The sequence below is a fragment of the Pagrus major genome, chromosome 11, assembly GCF_040436345.1.
Source record: "Pagrus major chromosome 11, Pma_NU_1.0".
Taxonomy (NCBI): Eukaryota; Metazoa; Chordata; class Actinopteri; order Spariformes; family Sparidae; genus Pagrus; species Pagrus major.
Genome location: NC_133225.1, coordinates 20,714,356 through 20,730,540, shown reverse-complemented (window position 1 = coordinate 20,730,540; position 16,185 = coordinate 20,714,356). Strand labels below are relative to the sequence as shown.

The 16,185-nt window shown below is 38.7% G+C and overlaps 1 protein-coding gene across 1 annotated transcript in view; it reads left to right on the top strand.

Moving 5' to 3' along the window:
* LOC141004802 (adhesion G protein-coupled receptor D2) overlaps window positions 1-16,185 on the top strand; it is an 89,166-nt gene that overhangs the window by 45,885 nt on the left and 27,096 nt on the right. Inside the window, exons 21-22 of the mRNA XM_073476464.1 lie at window positions 4,074-4,127; window positions 7,310-7,454. Coding sequence (XP_073332565.1) covers window positions 4,074-4,127; window positions 7,310-7,454 — 199 coding nt within the window. The remainder of the gene's footprint in view (window positions 1-4,073; window positions 4,128-7,309; window positions 7,455-16,185) is intronic.

Here is a 16,185-nt window from a genome sequence, read left to right as displayed (position 1 = left end):
AGTTTTTAAACTCACGGCCCTCCATTTAGCATCCTGACAAAGCCACTGGCCAGGGCTTTGCGGGACCCCAAGCAGTAACCATAGTAGGACACAAAAAGAAAAACAATATGCAGCCAACAATATGCAATGAAGGTGTGAGGATATTGTATTGAGATGCTGCTTTATTACCATTTAGATACGCAGTAGCTGTGTGTCAGGGTGGAGGGTGGGTGAGTGGCGAGAGACCGAGAGATACGATTTAATGGATGAGACGCAAGTGATGAAAATCATTCTTGGTCAAATGTGGCTCTTAGTCAATGTAAATAGGATTTTTTTGTGTGTTTTTTGTGTGTGTTCTTGTGTGCTTCTTCTCATTTTGTGACACTTTCCATTCCAAACTTTAAGGAGTTAAAAATCTGAAAAGGTTTTTCCTTATAGCACAGTTAACACTCCAGGACACAGAAATGTAATTCTTGATTCAACAATAATTTTTGAATTCAACTTTATGAATATTAGGACTTAAAAGTCGTTAAATAATCTTAAACTTATGAGATCTCAGTTATCACACACATTTTATCTAAATCCTCTAATGCATCTTTTAACTTCTTTTGTCAAAATGAGTCAAATACTTGAAAGAAAGTCCTAATTTCTGATGCTACGAACCTTTATACCTATCACAGAGTCATATTCCTACATAAAACCTACCTCTGCACAGGACTACAACTTACCTTCATACTTACTTGTAATGCCTAAATAATAAGATGATTTGTCAAAAAATCTGTCTTAAATTTTGGGAAAAAATTAGCTCAAAAGGGTCCTAAAAGCGTTAAAGTGTCTGATACCCTGAGACAACCTGGGTATTTTGAAGAGGAAAAGCCTGACTGTCAAGTCTGTTAAGATCTGTCCCTGAGTCACAGGCGATGCACCAGCAATGCAGAGCCACAGAGGGTTGACCCTTCACACTGTGAAATAAATCAACACTACATTCTTGCTTAAGTGGCTTTTTTAGTGCTTGGGAATTCATTTTCTTACACTCAAGTTGTCCTTGACCCTAGGGTCTGCACAATTTGTGAGCAGCTCATGTACATGTTCCGGTTTTCAAAAGGACCACACTTCTTAGTTAACGTTTGAAAAAAAAAAGAATTCATTTCATTTCTATTTCTTCCTCTGAACCATCACCACCTTTCTGAGACACTACTTTTTTTTATCTCCCACACCATGCTCGCCTTTCGTTTTGTATCTCTAACTAGTCTAATTTTTGACACAGAGCACTGCTGGCTTCAGGTTTTACCCCCATGACACCTACAAGGAAATATTTGTTTAATAGAAAAAAATACAAAGCGAATGGGAATGATCATACTTTTTTTTTCTTGTTTCTTCCCTATAATCAGAGTGGCAGGGAGATAGGCCAATGGGAGACAGGGAGGTTCGTGCTCTGTCTGTATTCGTTTATGCTAGCCAGCCTTGATAACTGGGGACGGTAACTTCTCCTTTGATTACATTATGTGACACATTAAGCTGCTCTGTGTAACAAAGTCGATAGAGTGAAGAAAAAACTTTGCAAAGTTGCTGTTAGTTGTTAACCTGGTAGAACAAATTAGACTTTAACCATCTTATTGTGAAGAAATTTTGCTTTGATATGCTAAAGTGTTGAATTAACTAGTGCCTCAAAGTCAGAAAATGCTCCCATTCATGAAGCTGGTTTCTTGACTCTATAATTACAAATATGGCGTGGAAGACAGACTGTATCTGCTGCTGTTAAACTCAAAATGCAGTGTTTTAATTGCTAATTACCTGACAATAGCTTTCCATTATTCATTGCAATTAGCTTTTCCTTGGTGGTCACCTTGTAATCCCACGCTTTGATGACCTTTTATTTCCATCAGCTCCAAGGATGTCGGCAGGTGTTGTCGGGCGCGCTGCTTTCATATGGTAATCGCTTAGCGCCCATTTACATGGGGAACCACGCTTTGCATCATTGGGAAACCTTGAGTGTGCGCAAAACTCTTAAACACATAACGATCATCTAAAACAATGCCCTTCCCCTCATTGTCAAATGATTAATTAAGTTGTGTCATGTAATTGCCTCAGCACGCCGGCTGCTTTTGATATCAGTGAAATCCCCAGGACTTACTTTCCCCATTAAATTGTGTTAAGACGGTGCCTCTCCAACATCTGCACTGTGTCGAAGGCCCTCTGTCAGAAATAATAGGAGGGTTTTGGAAACATGATGCTGTTGATTCTGCTCTGTCACAAGGCTTGGGCTATCTTCATTATGTGGCCCTTCAACGTTGGTATATATGCAAAACATCCTCGGTATACACATGCTGTCTCTGAGACTGTGTGTGTGTGTGTGTGTGTGTGTGTGTTCAGTGTGGTGTCATAATTTATAACACGCTGCGACTTAATGAAGCCATAAGCCATAATGCATATTCACTAACGTGGTGGGCTGGGCTGGGATGGGCTGTAGTGATGAGTGCCCAGCCGCTACAAATTTACAGTGAGCGGTGACAATGTGAACGGGCTCATGTACGTGCACACACATACACAGGCACACGCGCACACACGCGCACACACACACACACACACACACACCTCATAAATGCCAGACATTTTCCATAGAAGATTTCAGCCTATTAAACTGAACTACAAACAGACAGAATTTCCTGCTGTTCTATACGTTTTTTCATGTAGACTTTTTTTATGAAGATATTTCAGTATATATTTAATAATGATATAGTTATATCCCTTTTTAAATAAAAAAGATAATGTCAGCTGACCTATAATTTTTGTATTAATTAATTAAAAAAACATTACTAAAATGAAAAACAAGTCGTTACTAAATCAGGGATCATAACCTGCTAGCAGGGAAATACATTCATTGATAGCTGCTGTTGAGTCACAAAAGTTTTGTATAGTTCCAAATTGTCATTCATATGACATATTGTAACTGATTAGGAATATGTTGGATCAATTGTAGTTTGAATTTAAAATTTTGAATATTATTTTCCACTAAAGGTATGTTTAGCAAAATGTTTTAATTGTACTAAGTGAAATGTATTAACCTTTTATTCAGTGATCAGTAAAACTTATACAGTTGCAAACACATGATTTTAAGTGATTTCTTTTTTTATAAAAAATGTTTTGTAGATTAACTAAACCAGAGTTTTATCCAGTTGACTAAGTGCATTCTAAGTTGTTTGATAATTGTCTTGTATCATGTGATACTAATTACACCATATTTACATGAAACGTGTTTATTATTAGTATTCTTAATCATTCATAAGTATTTGGATGGGTTCGATTACAAAATGCAATTTATACATTTTAAAGGAAATTTGATACATGAATTCACCAGTTAAATATAATTTAACATCATCAACGTTATTACTTGCCTTTAATCAGAGGACTTGGCATTTACTTTCACAGTTGTACAAAATTATTCATCATTTAATATTTTCATATTTTTTCCATTTTAAAATATTTTTTCCCCCAAGGAATTTAGTTAATAAGCAGGTAAATTACAAATTAGGTTGTGGATTAGTAATATGACAACTGAAATTGTATGTATGTGTACCTTATAACTTAAATTAATGAAATTCTTGTCTGGTATTGTATGTGTTAAATGACAGTGTGCAGTACACTGTTTCATCCGGAGTGTAAAAATGTAATCTGTTCTGCTAGGGCGGTCCCTTCTCCTCCAATAGCTCCATTTGTTGGTCCCGGCGCTCTATGCTGACAGATGATAGCTTGAAGTCGTCTCCTTAGTTTGCCAGCTCTATGTGTCACTTTCAAGTCCCATTAGCCACTGGGACATACTGGAACACCCTCTCACATGTACATGCACAAACACACACACATGCACACACATTTCCCCAACCACTGTTAGTGCCCTCAAAGTACCGCTCAAGATTTGTTCCATCGCCTGCACGTTCTATTCTCTTTTCTCCATTTTACATTTTGGGTACAGGCAGGAGTTTGCTGTGTTTGCTGTGAAAGATTTTTTGTTTTGATTCATTGTAAGTGTGTTTCATTGAGCGCTGTGTCAGATACACTTATCTCTTTCTCTCCCATTCTCTCCCTCTCTCTTTCAGGTTCGCAGCACGGTCAACAGGATCAAGGAGAGGAGAAAAGCGCTTAATTTTTCAGTATGTAATCCTCTATTTTCCTGTGAACAAGTGTGTGTGCATATGTCTTTGTGTGAGCCTCTAAAAGATACTGGTGCGACAGACTCAATTTTCCCAACAGCTTTTTCTTTTCATGGCAAAAAATAAAAAAACTCCACTCTAGCAATGCCAATGAAAGCTGGCCACAAAGCAGCATTGTACATCTGCTAGCTTCTCAACAGTAGACAGTCCATGTTAGATGCCCTTATACATCAAACTTGGACCCTCTGTAATAGCCCCCCTCCCCTCCTCACTCTGTCCATTGCTGCACCTTCATCCCAGCAATGTCAAGCTCCGTGGTGGGTTACAAGTTTCTAATCCAGGACAAGCAGTCCCCTGACATTAAAGTGTCAACCTAGTATTTATACCTTCTTGGATGCTGCTGTTTGGCTGAAGTGGTGGGATGCTGTGTGTGTGTGTGTGTGTGTGTGTGTTTAGGAAGATTATAGCCTACGCCAAGCACTTTAGAAATACTTAATAGTCTCTAGCACACACACATACGGACAATTATAGACCCTAGTACCTTGACAACCACCCCCTCTCATCATTCCACACTCCTTTGCCCCCACCATCTCGCAAGCACACCCACAAAATGCGTCTTGTCCCTTATGAGTGATCACATTAACTCCACTCCGCTTTGGCCTGTAACACTTTGTCCTGCCCCTCCCACTGCACCCTGACCCACCCATATGTACCCCCCAATATTTCCCACCCTCACGCACTTCAGGTCATTGGAGAAGGAATGAAACCATTTCTGGAGGCAGATTGATTTTTAAAATATCAGTGTGCCCCTACTTCTTTTTGACCCCCCACCTCAGAGGTGGACACTGTAAAGATGAGGAGAAACGAAATAAATAAATAGACAAATTTAATGTGTCTGTGTGTAAGGTGGATGGTCCCAGGGGGGGCCCCCTGCCACCAGGTGCAGTCTGATATATTGGCTGCTCATGTCAGTGAGGCCCCCCCCATCTACCGTCATTTTTACTGCTTCCTCTCCCCTCTGGTGGTGGCAATTTTCCAATCTTGCCGGGTTCCGCTACCAGAATGCGTTTTTTAGCCATCACTGCTGCCTGACGGTTTTTAGCTAATGCTATTTTGTGCCATAAATCCTGCTTGAAATACTGTATCTACCTGTCCTTTGGTTAGATAGGAGACATTTGGCTCTAGATGACCGCACATGCCCCTATATATCCCCTTGTTGTAAAACATAGGATTGGGTACTGTGCCTCGGTGGCTGAGGGATAAAGAGGCTTTGGCGATGTTACTGCATATGGGGTCATTTGAAGACAAATGGCACTTGTCGGAGATAGAGGGGTTTATATGTTGTATTATTTGTAACGATTGGAGGGTTAATCCAATGGGTTAATTCACTGCAACTTCAATTTAAGGATTTAAAATGGTTGTTTAAATTTTGAAAAGATCTTTGGAAACTTTTGATTGTATCTTTTATTTCTTGATAACAATCATTACAAGCAGCCAGTACCATGCCTTGCTCAGGTCAAACCCAACCTGTCATTGATCTGTCAGATATTCAAGCATCTCTTGGATGATTGTGTGTTATACCGATTTTTAAGCCCGATGGGTTGATGCAGTACCATCATTTACTGTATCTAAACAGTGCACATGACATCAGATTAAATGTATTGTATACAACTATATATAGTCATTTAAATATTCTGGGAACAATTTAATTATATATTGCTCCTGGTACAGTGACATGACACACCTCTGACCTTGATGACCTCTCATATAAATTCCACCTAACCTAATCAAACACTCTCCCCTCTTAAATTGCACCCTTCTTTCGACCTCTTTAGGCCTCTTCCTCATAGTAGCCCTCTACATCAGTATGAGTCGCACACACACCATTTTTAGCCCTGGGGGGGGTGGGGTTTTATACTCACACATACACACACGTTGACCAGTGTAGCTTGCCTGTTTGATACCAAGTACCTCCTGACCCACCCTGACCTCCCTCTTCTACACACATAGCCAGATTGCTTTATGAAATAAAGCTGTCAGTTGCACGACCCAAATAAAAAACTACCCCCCCTCAATACTCCATACCTCTGACACCACTGAAATATAGATATAAATTGGAAGCGGATTAGTTTTTTTGATCTTAATTCAAGTTTTGACAACTTATAGGAAGCCAGGTGTTGGCTTGAATCAGTCTTGGCTCTGAAAGAAATTAATTGGACTGGAATTTGACTTTCACAAGTGGATATTTAATATTTCTTTTTTGTCTTTATCTGGTACCACAGGAATAGGTGTGACATAACTGCATGTTGTTCAGGTTGTTGGATGAATGACTTTAAATAAAAAGTAAATCATTTATGTTAATGAGACCCCTGGTTGGAGTGACTTACAACGACGTGTAGCAGTGCATCAACAATACACAAAAGCAGTGTGAGGCATTCCTACCTCGATAGAAGTACAGTATGAAATACAACAGGCCCCGCTGCCTGTTGAATCCCACAGTCTGTTTGAGAGCTGTGCAAACAAATGGGATTTCTGTGATTGCCATTTATTTTGGTCTGGCTGGACGATGCATGTTACATGTGTGAAACAAGGAGGTCTCTTAATTAAGATAAATAGAGCAGCTGCTTAGGTCTGGTGCTTTTTTGTTGGAAGAACGATACAGTGGTCTACAATAGCCATTACAATTACAATAGCTATTACAGCCATTACAATTACCATTACAATTACAATATACGATCACTACGTGATCTGTATTGTATTAACAGGAAGTACTTTATTGATCCCTTTTGGGGATATTATTTTTTTGTTTTTTGTTCTCTATGTTGGCTTGTTTTTAGAATCAATAGAGGAAAGTCAAAATGTTAAAAGCCACCATTAATCCCTCTAATTAATGATAAGATTTATTCGATCCGGAGCATATTCTCCTATCTAATACACAGTGCTGACTTTAAACAGTGTGAATTTGTTTTGATAGCTTGTGTTTAATGCAAACACAAATTCAAAATTATTTTGTATAAAAGAAAGTCGAAATTAGGCTGGTGATCCTTGCGATGAAATTAAAGTTTGTTTGCATCACTAATGATCAACTAGGAAAGCTTGATGTATTGTAGTCTATTCTGTTAAAAGGTATTTAACCCTACAGTGACCTCCTGCAGCTGACACTGCCTCCTCATTTTTTACAGAACTGTGCCAGTTCCCGACCATCCAGCTCAGTTACCAGCTCTCGCCCTGTCAGTTTCCCATTAGGAACTACTTCAAACCAGGAGGAGGAGGCCACCCCTACCTACATCACCCCTGGCCTGGGGAAGGAGGAAGAGAGGACCAGAGGTGAGTTGACGTACCATGCCATAAAACCATAAGGCAAATCAGGCCCTTGACCTCTCCACTTTTAACTCAGTGGGGGCAAGATTGTCTTTTTGACCCTCTGTTTTCAGTCACTGACAATCATGACTTTTCACAGTAACTAGGAATATATTTGTAATGTTACAATTAGCATATGGTACACATTGAAACAATTACATCCCCTGGTTTGCATTAATACTGTAGACTTTTTTACACCATGGACACTTAGACTCATCAAACACAGGTAATAACTCAAACAATGTGTGCTGGCACGGTTGTTGAGAGCATTGGCTCACTGGCATGGCTGAGCCTAAATGAAACAAAACTGTTAATGTTATTAGTGATATATTTGCCTGTTTTGACAAGTAAATATGTTTGGTGGGGGGAAGATCTCCAGTAGGACATTGAAACCTTCCTAAGTTGAAACAGTAAAATGCTAATGATAGTTCTATGCAGCAATATTTATAATACATGAGTCTTACCTACTTACTTTGTATTTGCTGAAATCAAATTCTACTCCCATCTGCCTTACTGCAATATCCTCTTGCTTAGGTTTATTTTAACACAAGCAAAAGCAAAAAGACACAATCATTCAGGTACACATTCTGTGATATTGTAAAAAAAGACACATTGGCAGACTTTGATTCTGTGCCCTCATGTTTGAGGATATTCTCTAATTCATAAGAGTTACGGGGAAAAAATGCAGAATCCAGAAAAATTTTACTATTTGAACATTCACAGGAATTAAATGGGTGCCATCTTGGAACACCATAATGAGTATTAACAACACATCCATGCTTTGACCCTAACTGTAATAAACATAATTCAGTATAGCTGCCACTGGAATCAAGCAATTTGCACTTCTAGACTGCTTACTTTTGATTACACTTACAGTTGGGGCTTTGGTGGTTTAACTATATTACTAATATCTCTAATTTACTTTCCCTCACAGTTTTACCTAGTTGATCAGAGGTTTTAAACAGCTGCCTTTGGAACTGAACATAATAGCAAGTCACAAGATTGCTTGCTAATTTGATTTCTCTGTTGGCCTTGCTTCTCAAAAAGCACAACTAATCCACCGTCACTTGAAAAGTACAAGGAAGGCCACCCAACTAGTGATATTCTTTTAATTAGAATGAAAGATGAAATCTGAATATATAAGAATAAGTGAAATATTTTGTGGGTTGTTTACCATTGTTTCTTAATGTACCCTTTCTTTTGACGAGGCAGCACCTGTAACCTTGCTTTTTGAAATTTTCATTTCAGAAGTGGTAGTTTTGCCTGCAAAGGATTTTAATTTTCACTGTACATTTTTGCACCATGAGTGCAGCTAAGCCTTTTCATGATTAATTCAATGGCAATAGCAAATATTTAGAACTCATGTGTGGCGTATGTGTGTGTACAGTATGTGGATGGCAGACCAGGCAGGCTGCAACGAATTCATCAAAACACGAATGTATGTTTGAATGTGCCCACTTGATAACTGTGTCCCAATGACATAGCGGTTACATTTTTAAGGTAATATGTTTTATTTAATTAATGCTTGTTTTTTTATCATCACAAGTACAAATTTATTTATTTTTTCTTTGCATAAACTTTTTCATGCAGTCAGTTGCAGTTTATTAGGTTTTCCGGCCAAAAACAGCTCTACATTCAACTGTCTTCATCAAAGTTATAATGTATTTTTGTGGAATTTCTTTTAGAGAAGTGTTGATTCAGTGGTCATTTTGGAGGCTGTAATTTGTTTGTGGCGCTGTCAATTGTACCGCATTGTACTTGAGTTGTTTTAATGTTCAGTCTACTTTCATTGATAAAAATGGGTTGTTAAAAATATTAGAAACCCTGCAGCCTTCAAAATGATCATAAAGTTGGATCAAGCTTTAGCTATATATATTCCCCTACTCTTCCCCCACTGGCATATCTGCAATGCATTATTGCAAGACACTATGAAACAGAGAGTTGCGGCTGGCCTGTTGAGTGAAATCAGACATCAGAAATCTCCTGTTAAATTTAAACACTAACCAGACACCCTGGCTTCAGTCTCGCTGCCTGACCTGTACTGCACTCAGCAAGTTAAGAGTCATTTGGTTGTGGAAAAGATTGGAGACACCAGTTTCAAAGCAGGGAAACTTCTTAGTGTTGCTCGTTCTGCTGCCCATGTTGATGTAGCATTTGCAGCTTTTTAGATTTTTTATTAACTTGGAGTTACTTATTTGTAAAAGTGCTAAAACAGAAAACAAATACTGAACACGTTTATGAAAATATGTCCGTTTAAATTACAACTCTTGAATTATATTAATGACAATAAAAGAAATGACTGGGCTGACACTGTTAAGGTTAAAAACTCCAATGCTGATGTCTCATGTTTTTTCTCTTTTTAATTGTTAATACTTTTATACTATTTTATTCATTGACAATGTCATAGAACAATTGAATATAACTGAATGCACAGTATCTGTGGTAAATACTATGTGGATCATGGTTTATGACTTGTACAATAATGATATTCACATTTGAATAGTACATGTGCTGTGTGTTATTGCTCCTTGTTGCCGCTCTCTGCACCTCTCAGACTGTGATTTACAGCGTTTCCTTTGCAGGTGATTTGCATGGTCCTCGACACTATTACTGTCTCTTTCATTCACTCAGCACGCAGTAGTTAAATCAGTCCCTATGTCACATTTACATAACTGAACCTCCAGTGTAACCTAACAAGTCAAACTCGGCAGCGGAAATCATCTTTTTGATGTTACACAATTGCAGAAATAATTGATTGTCAGATGCCATTACTCAGCCCATTTGCTGCCTCTACAATCTACTCCAGACTCAATGCTACTAGATGTATATATATGTATATACATATATATATATATATATATATATATATATATATATATACATATATGTATATATACATATATGTATATGTGTGTATATATGTATGTATATATATATATATATATATATATATATATATATATATATACATATAAAAATAATCTAGACTTTAGCAAACAGTGCAGTACATTACAATATTTGCTGGATCTGTCGTTTTTGATCAAATAGCATCTTTAAAAATTTGAAGAAGAAAACAAAAAAATCAAGCAGAACTGTGCCAGGACCGAAATGAGCAGAAAATTGCTTTTTTGGAAAGTGGTTGCTTTACATGGTGCTATAATTTGACTGTATTTTCCACATATGCTACAACATGTCTTCCCACCATAAAGCACAAACAACAAATAACCAGATTGGACCCATTTTTCTTAACAATAACCACAGCATCTCCTCCTCACTACCAAGTGACAGTGGTAGCTTGCATGCAAGGTCAACCCCTTTTGGTAAGGGTGGGTGTATGTGAGGGGGAGTGTTTTGCTTTTGATACCTGCCTTTTCCATCTTTCTCTTAACTCAAGTTGGTTGGCACAATGTCCAAAGCAGACAGTGGGTTATGTTGAGGTTGCATGATGAAAAAGGTGAACAAAGTAAAGCGCATATTTACTGTGAGCATAAGAGAAGGACAAGTGCAAAATGAAGGAATAAAAGAGGAATGGGGGGTGAAGTGTGTGGGGATTTGAATTGAAAGGGGAAGGGTTGTGTGGGTGTTTGTGTATGTGCATGAGTATTGCATTCCTGATTAGATGGCCCCATACAATGGCTGAGTTGAAGGCCGCAAGCCCTTTTAAACGGAATAATGTGCAGGGTCAACAGTGTTACCTGGCGACAAGTTCCTGCTTTGTTAAAGGGGCTATATGTAATAATTTTTATTAAAAACCATTCCAAAATTAACTAAAATTATCAGCAGATTGTGAAGAAATAACAGTTTTGACGTCATGTCAAAAGGGCCTATTCTAAAAAAGAAAAAACTTTCAGGTTGTTACACATTACTTAACCGAAATCCTATGAGTAATGTGTTATATTACTTTGTTGCTGCTAAAAGTAAAGGTATAACTGTAAAATGGTACCCCCAACACTGATAGAAAAAGAAACATAAACTAGAGTTAACATTGACATTGATTTCCACTGCTTGACTCTTAGATTCAAGCAAATTAGTCGAGTATGAATTCAACTGGTGGCCAGTCTTAGATATAGAACCTTTTATAGCCTTAACCTCAACGAGCAAAGACGGCCAAGCAGTCATCTATCTTTTATGATACACATTTCAGTTGAAACAGTCAGTGGTGCAATGGTGATGACACTTGTCCTTAACGTCTTCTTAATATCATAGTGTTTCTAAATGTGAAGGTCACAATTTATTCTAGAGATTTCATTTTGGATTAATGTTGTGTGATTAAGTTTTAAGCATCTATAGGACCAGAAATAGATTGGTCAGTTGGTTTGTCAGTCTGTCCCCCACTTTAAAAACCTGTTTACCGGGTGACTATAATGAAGAATATGTAGAGTATATTGCCGTATCATGTGGTTCTCACAAGTTCATCTTAGCAGACCTGATTTCTGGTGTCATTTCCAGTTTACGTAACACAGCTTGTAGGAACCATATGCCTGCACATTGCTGACATCTGACACCCCTTCCCCTTCCTCTTTTACTAACATGTGTTCCTCAACATCCCTCGCAATTAGGGGCCTTGTAGATAAAGTAGTGTGGCGGTCTATTGCATGCATCTTCTGCAGATTACACACAGATCCTTCGCTGACACCACCATGGGGTTGGCTCCCCCGTCCCTCTCTCCACCCACACACTATTGCTTGTCATGCATGTTTAGCCCAGTTCATTGACATGCAACAGAATCTTCTGTTTCAAAAATGCAAGAAAGAAAAGAAAGAAAGACTGAGAAAAAAAATATTCCCTTGTGTAATGACAGCATGTTTGCAGCAATGTCATCTGGCTGCTTGATGTTGAATCAGTTTCTCTGTGATTGGGGATGTGCACCTCTGACAAAGTCAAATATGACTATATTTTTGATAAATTACAGCAATATCACTATATATCAAGGAAATTTGACATTTTTTCAACAATTTGATTTGGTCCGAAGATATTTACACTCGAGAGAACTGCATTAAATGAAGAAAATGATAAAATGTTCAGCCTTCCACCTTTTTCGGCAGGATAGTACAAGTCATATATATTACAATATTATGATAATTTAAACCCTAAGCAGATGTATCACTATTATCTTTGAGTGAATATATAACGACTGGTTTGTTGATGAATAACGTGCAAATGATCTGACATATTAAATCTGACATATTAAATTGAAACAAAATGAAAGCAGTTGTGAGGTGCTGCTGGACCTTCTTTTCTGTAGGAGTTTCACTCATTAGGATTTGCATGTGCAGATCTGTTTTTGTGGCACAATTGAGTTACAATTTCAAATATCCTTGATTGGTGCTTGAGTGTACTAGATGCATGAATATGTGATTCAGGTGTCTGATCTTTTTTGAACACTGCAAAAACTGTTGGAAGTGTGAACTGTTAAACTGGTCAATTTATAAACAGAAGATAAAATTCAGATGCCTTCTTAAAGTGGGCAGAGTAAAACAAATGTGATTGTGTTTTTTTATTCATTTTAACTGGTCTAACTATTATATGTAGACATCAAACATGCTTCAAAAACAGCAAAGAGAGAAGTTTGTCGCTGTGGGAATTGATATCACATGGATAATTACCACAGCAGAAACGCAAAGGTTAGGTGTGCCTATGTGTCTGTGTGACAGAGAGGTATTTGGCCTCTGAGCGGCAGCTTGTGTTTTACGTCTCTTTGATGCAAAGTGATGTGTACTAATTCTACATCTGCTCAAACCAAACAGGGCTTGAAAGTTCAGCCAAGTCCCCCATAAAAATCACTTCCTCTCAGCGTATCTTCCCCTGCCCCTCTCTCTGTGCACAAATTAAATTTGTTGCATTTTTCCTGCATCCTCTTTGCATTTTGAAGTGATGGACAAATAAGTGGATATTACTTTGGGGTTTTGTGTGTGTGTGTGTGCCTATGTTTGAGTGTGGATTTGGATTTAGTTTGTTGGTTTGGCTGTTTTGGGGAATATGTGGCCCTGAAATTGGCTTTTGTCATGTGGGCTGAAGCTTTGAGGGTTTGATTGTAGTCTCAAAGAGTAAATACCCAAACAAACAGGCAGCGGTCAAAATGTGCTGTCAGTTTGCCATGTATTTACATTCCTCTCGCCCACTTTGTTGCTCTCACTCTCTCTCTCTTCCGCTTGTATCTGATTTGTTAATTTGTATTTAGTCCCTAGCTTTCCTTTCTTCTTTCTGTTGCTCCCTCTCTTCCTCTGTCACAAACTCCTTCCATTCTTTTATTGTCTCAGTTTGTGAATATTTGTAATATTTGTGGTTCCAAGTATCATGACTACATTAGAGAAAGGACTTTCTGATGGGAATTAAGTTTTAAATTGTCAGTTGAACCATGTGTCTACCATATCTCACTGGTGAAAAATCTCAAAATTGTTCTTCGATCATTTGAAACACTGAAACAACTGCATTCTATGCACTCGCAGTACATTCTGGCATTTCTAATTCATCACACCCAATGAAACAAATCCAAAGATGAAATATTGAGCCCATTTGGTTGTTCTTAAGTGGCTTTAAATGCAACTGTTTATGCATATTCGCCCAACCGCTACAAAGCGTACCAGGCCTCTCACATTTGTTTTCCGCAGCTGTTCTGCATAACAACGCCACGCTATCACGCACAAGCGAAAGTCTGGTGAAGGGAATCTATTCATAATTCAAAGAAACAACAAGGCACAAGCTGTGGCGTTGTCAGATATAACAAATTGAGGAGGAAAAGAGTTGAATTTGTATCTGCTTACAGAGGTTGACTGCATTATACATACTGCAGGTGCCGCTGAGTGCGTGGTAATAGGATATATGATGGATGGCCAAGCCGCATGGGCTCCCATTCCTCTGGGTTATTCATCTATTTATCTGCTTATTTATTTATTCCTTCACCCAGAAAGACCCTCACAAACTCTGGATTTGCCTAAGGTGCAGTAGCACCTAAAAGAGTGCCGGCTAGGATGGAAATGGGACTCTCTGAGTTCTCTGTTCTGCATGTGTCAGGTGCACTGCTGATGTTCATTGGTGGTGTCTTTGGTTTAAGGGGGCCTGCACTTTTTTTTTAATCTATATAGTTCCTCGACTAAACCAGAAAACAGAACCATGACACATTTTTTCTTTAAGAGCTTCTTAGAAACCACAAATGAAACCCGCACAGAAATACAGCTTATTTAAACATGCACACAAACTTGTCAATGGCGAGCTTTTTAATGGTGCAATGGTTCCCATCTTGAGCCACTAGAACCTGTACAAGGTGTAGGAAAAATGTATAGAACTTTCAAAGATTCAAAAAGATTTTCCCTCTGAAATCAAAGACGACAGAGTTATGAAATTGAAAGCAAGCAAGAAGAAATCAACCCATAGGGCTTTTAAAAATAATAAATGTACGACATAATTGAAGAATTGTAGCAATCAGCCGCCCAACATGAAACCAAGCCTACAGGGACCACTGTGACACAGAGGTAGCGACCACCACACCTTTGATCACACACAATCGCCAGCTAACTGCCTTTCATGTTTAACCCTGTCACTGCTCCCCTATCAAGGTTGTCACTCAAGGACCTGCATGTGCCCTGGAGTAGGTCACCTCCCCTGGGACAAACTGTCTCACTCCCCCCACCCCACGTCATCACCCCTCTCTGCAGCAAAGAAGGGATACTATGCTCTATCTTAATAAATATGCATTGTGTAAAGCTGCACAACAACATTTAAATGGAAAAATGCAGCAGCCTAAGTCACAGATTTTGCTAAATAGTTGTTCTTTCCTTATTCTGCATGTATTTACTGTATATTTTCATACACGAGCACACACACATACACACCTTTTTTCTGCAAGTATCTTAACACAATACTAAAACATTCACCACTACTACCATCGTGCAGCTGCCAACAGCACCTCTAAACCAATATCAGCACCTCCACCCCCCTCCCCCCAGAACATTTTTCCATCGTTCTCATTTCAACAGCCCATGGCAACGACATAGCTGGCAGCTTACGACAAAGCAAAGTGGGGAAGAGGAAGGGGGTAAGGGGGGGAGTCGGCCGTAGATCAGGGCAGGGAGGATGGCGGCGCGACCAGGAGGTGACAGGGGAATAACATCCCTTTCTCCTCAATCGACAGGGACCATAACTCCTGCCTCTCCAGGGACAGATTGAGAAAGGCAATAGCCCAAGGGGCTGTGAAGCACGGATGCTTAGGAGAATTGAAAGTTAAAAGAAAAACGCAGTTTGCCGAGCCACTGCCACTGATTCAGCCGACAGCACTGCTATTTGCCAGTGGAATTTTCTTATTTCTTGTCTTATTTCTTTTTTCTTTTTTTCTTTTTTCAATTTCCTTTTTTTTTTTGTAAGATGGCAATAGAAAGGCCCGAGTGGCATACTGTCCATATAGATTATCAAACCATAAATCTCCAGGGGTTGTCGTGCAGTATGCTCCCCATTTTTTGGAGTTTTCTTCACTTATTGAAGTTGGTGGGACAATGTGCTCATCTTTCTTTCTCAGTGACTTGAAGTCTCACCGCAGTTGTTCCACAGTAAAACAGTAAGATTAAAAAACATTTGGTGGGAGAGGCTGATGAGATGAAAACTGTTTCTTTTGAGATTAACTTTCTCCTTTGACTTCATTGCCACAAGTTGGCAGTAAACTGGCACAATTGGCCAATAACAGCCTGGCACTATGTTTTAACAC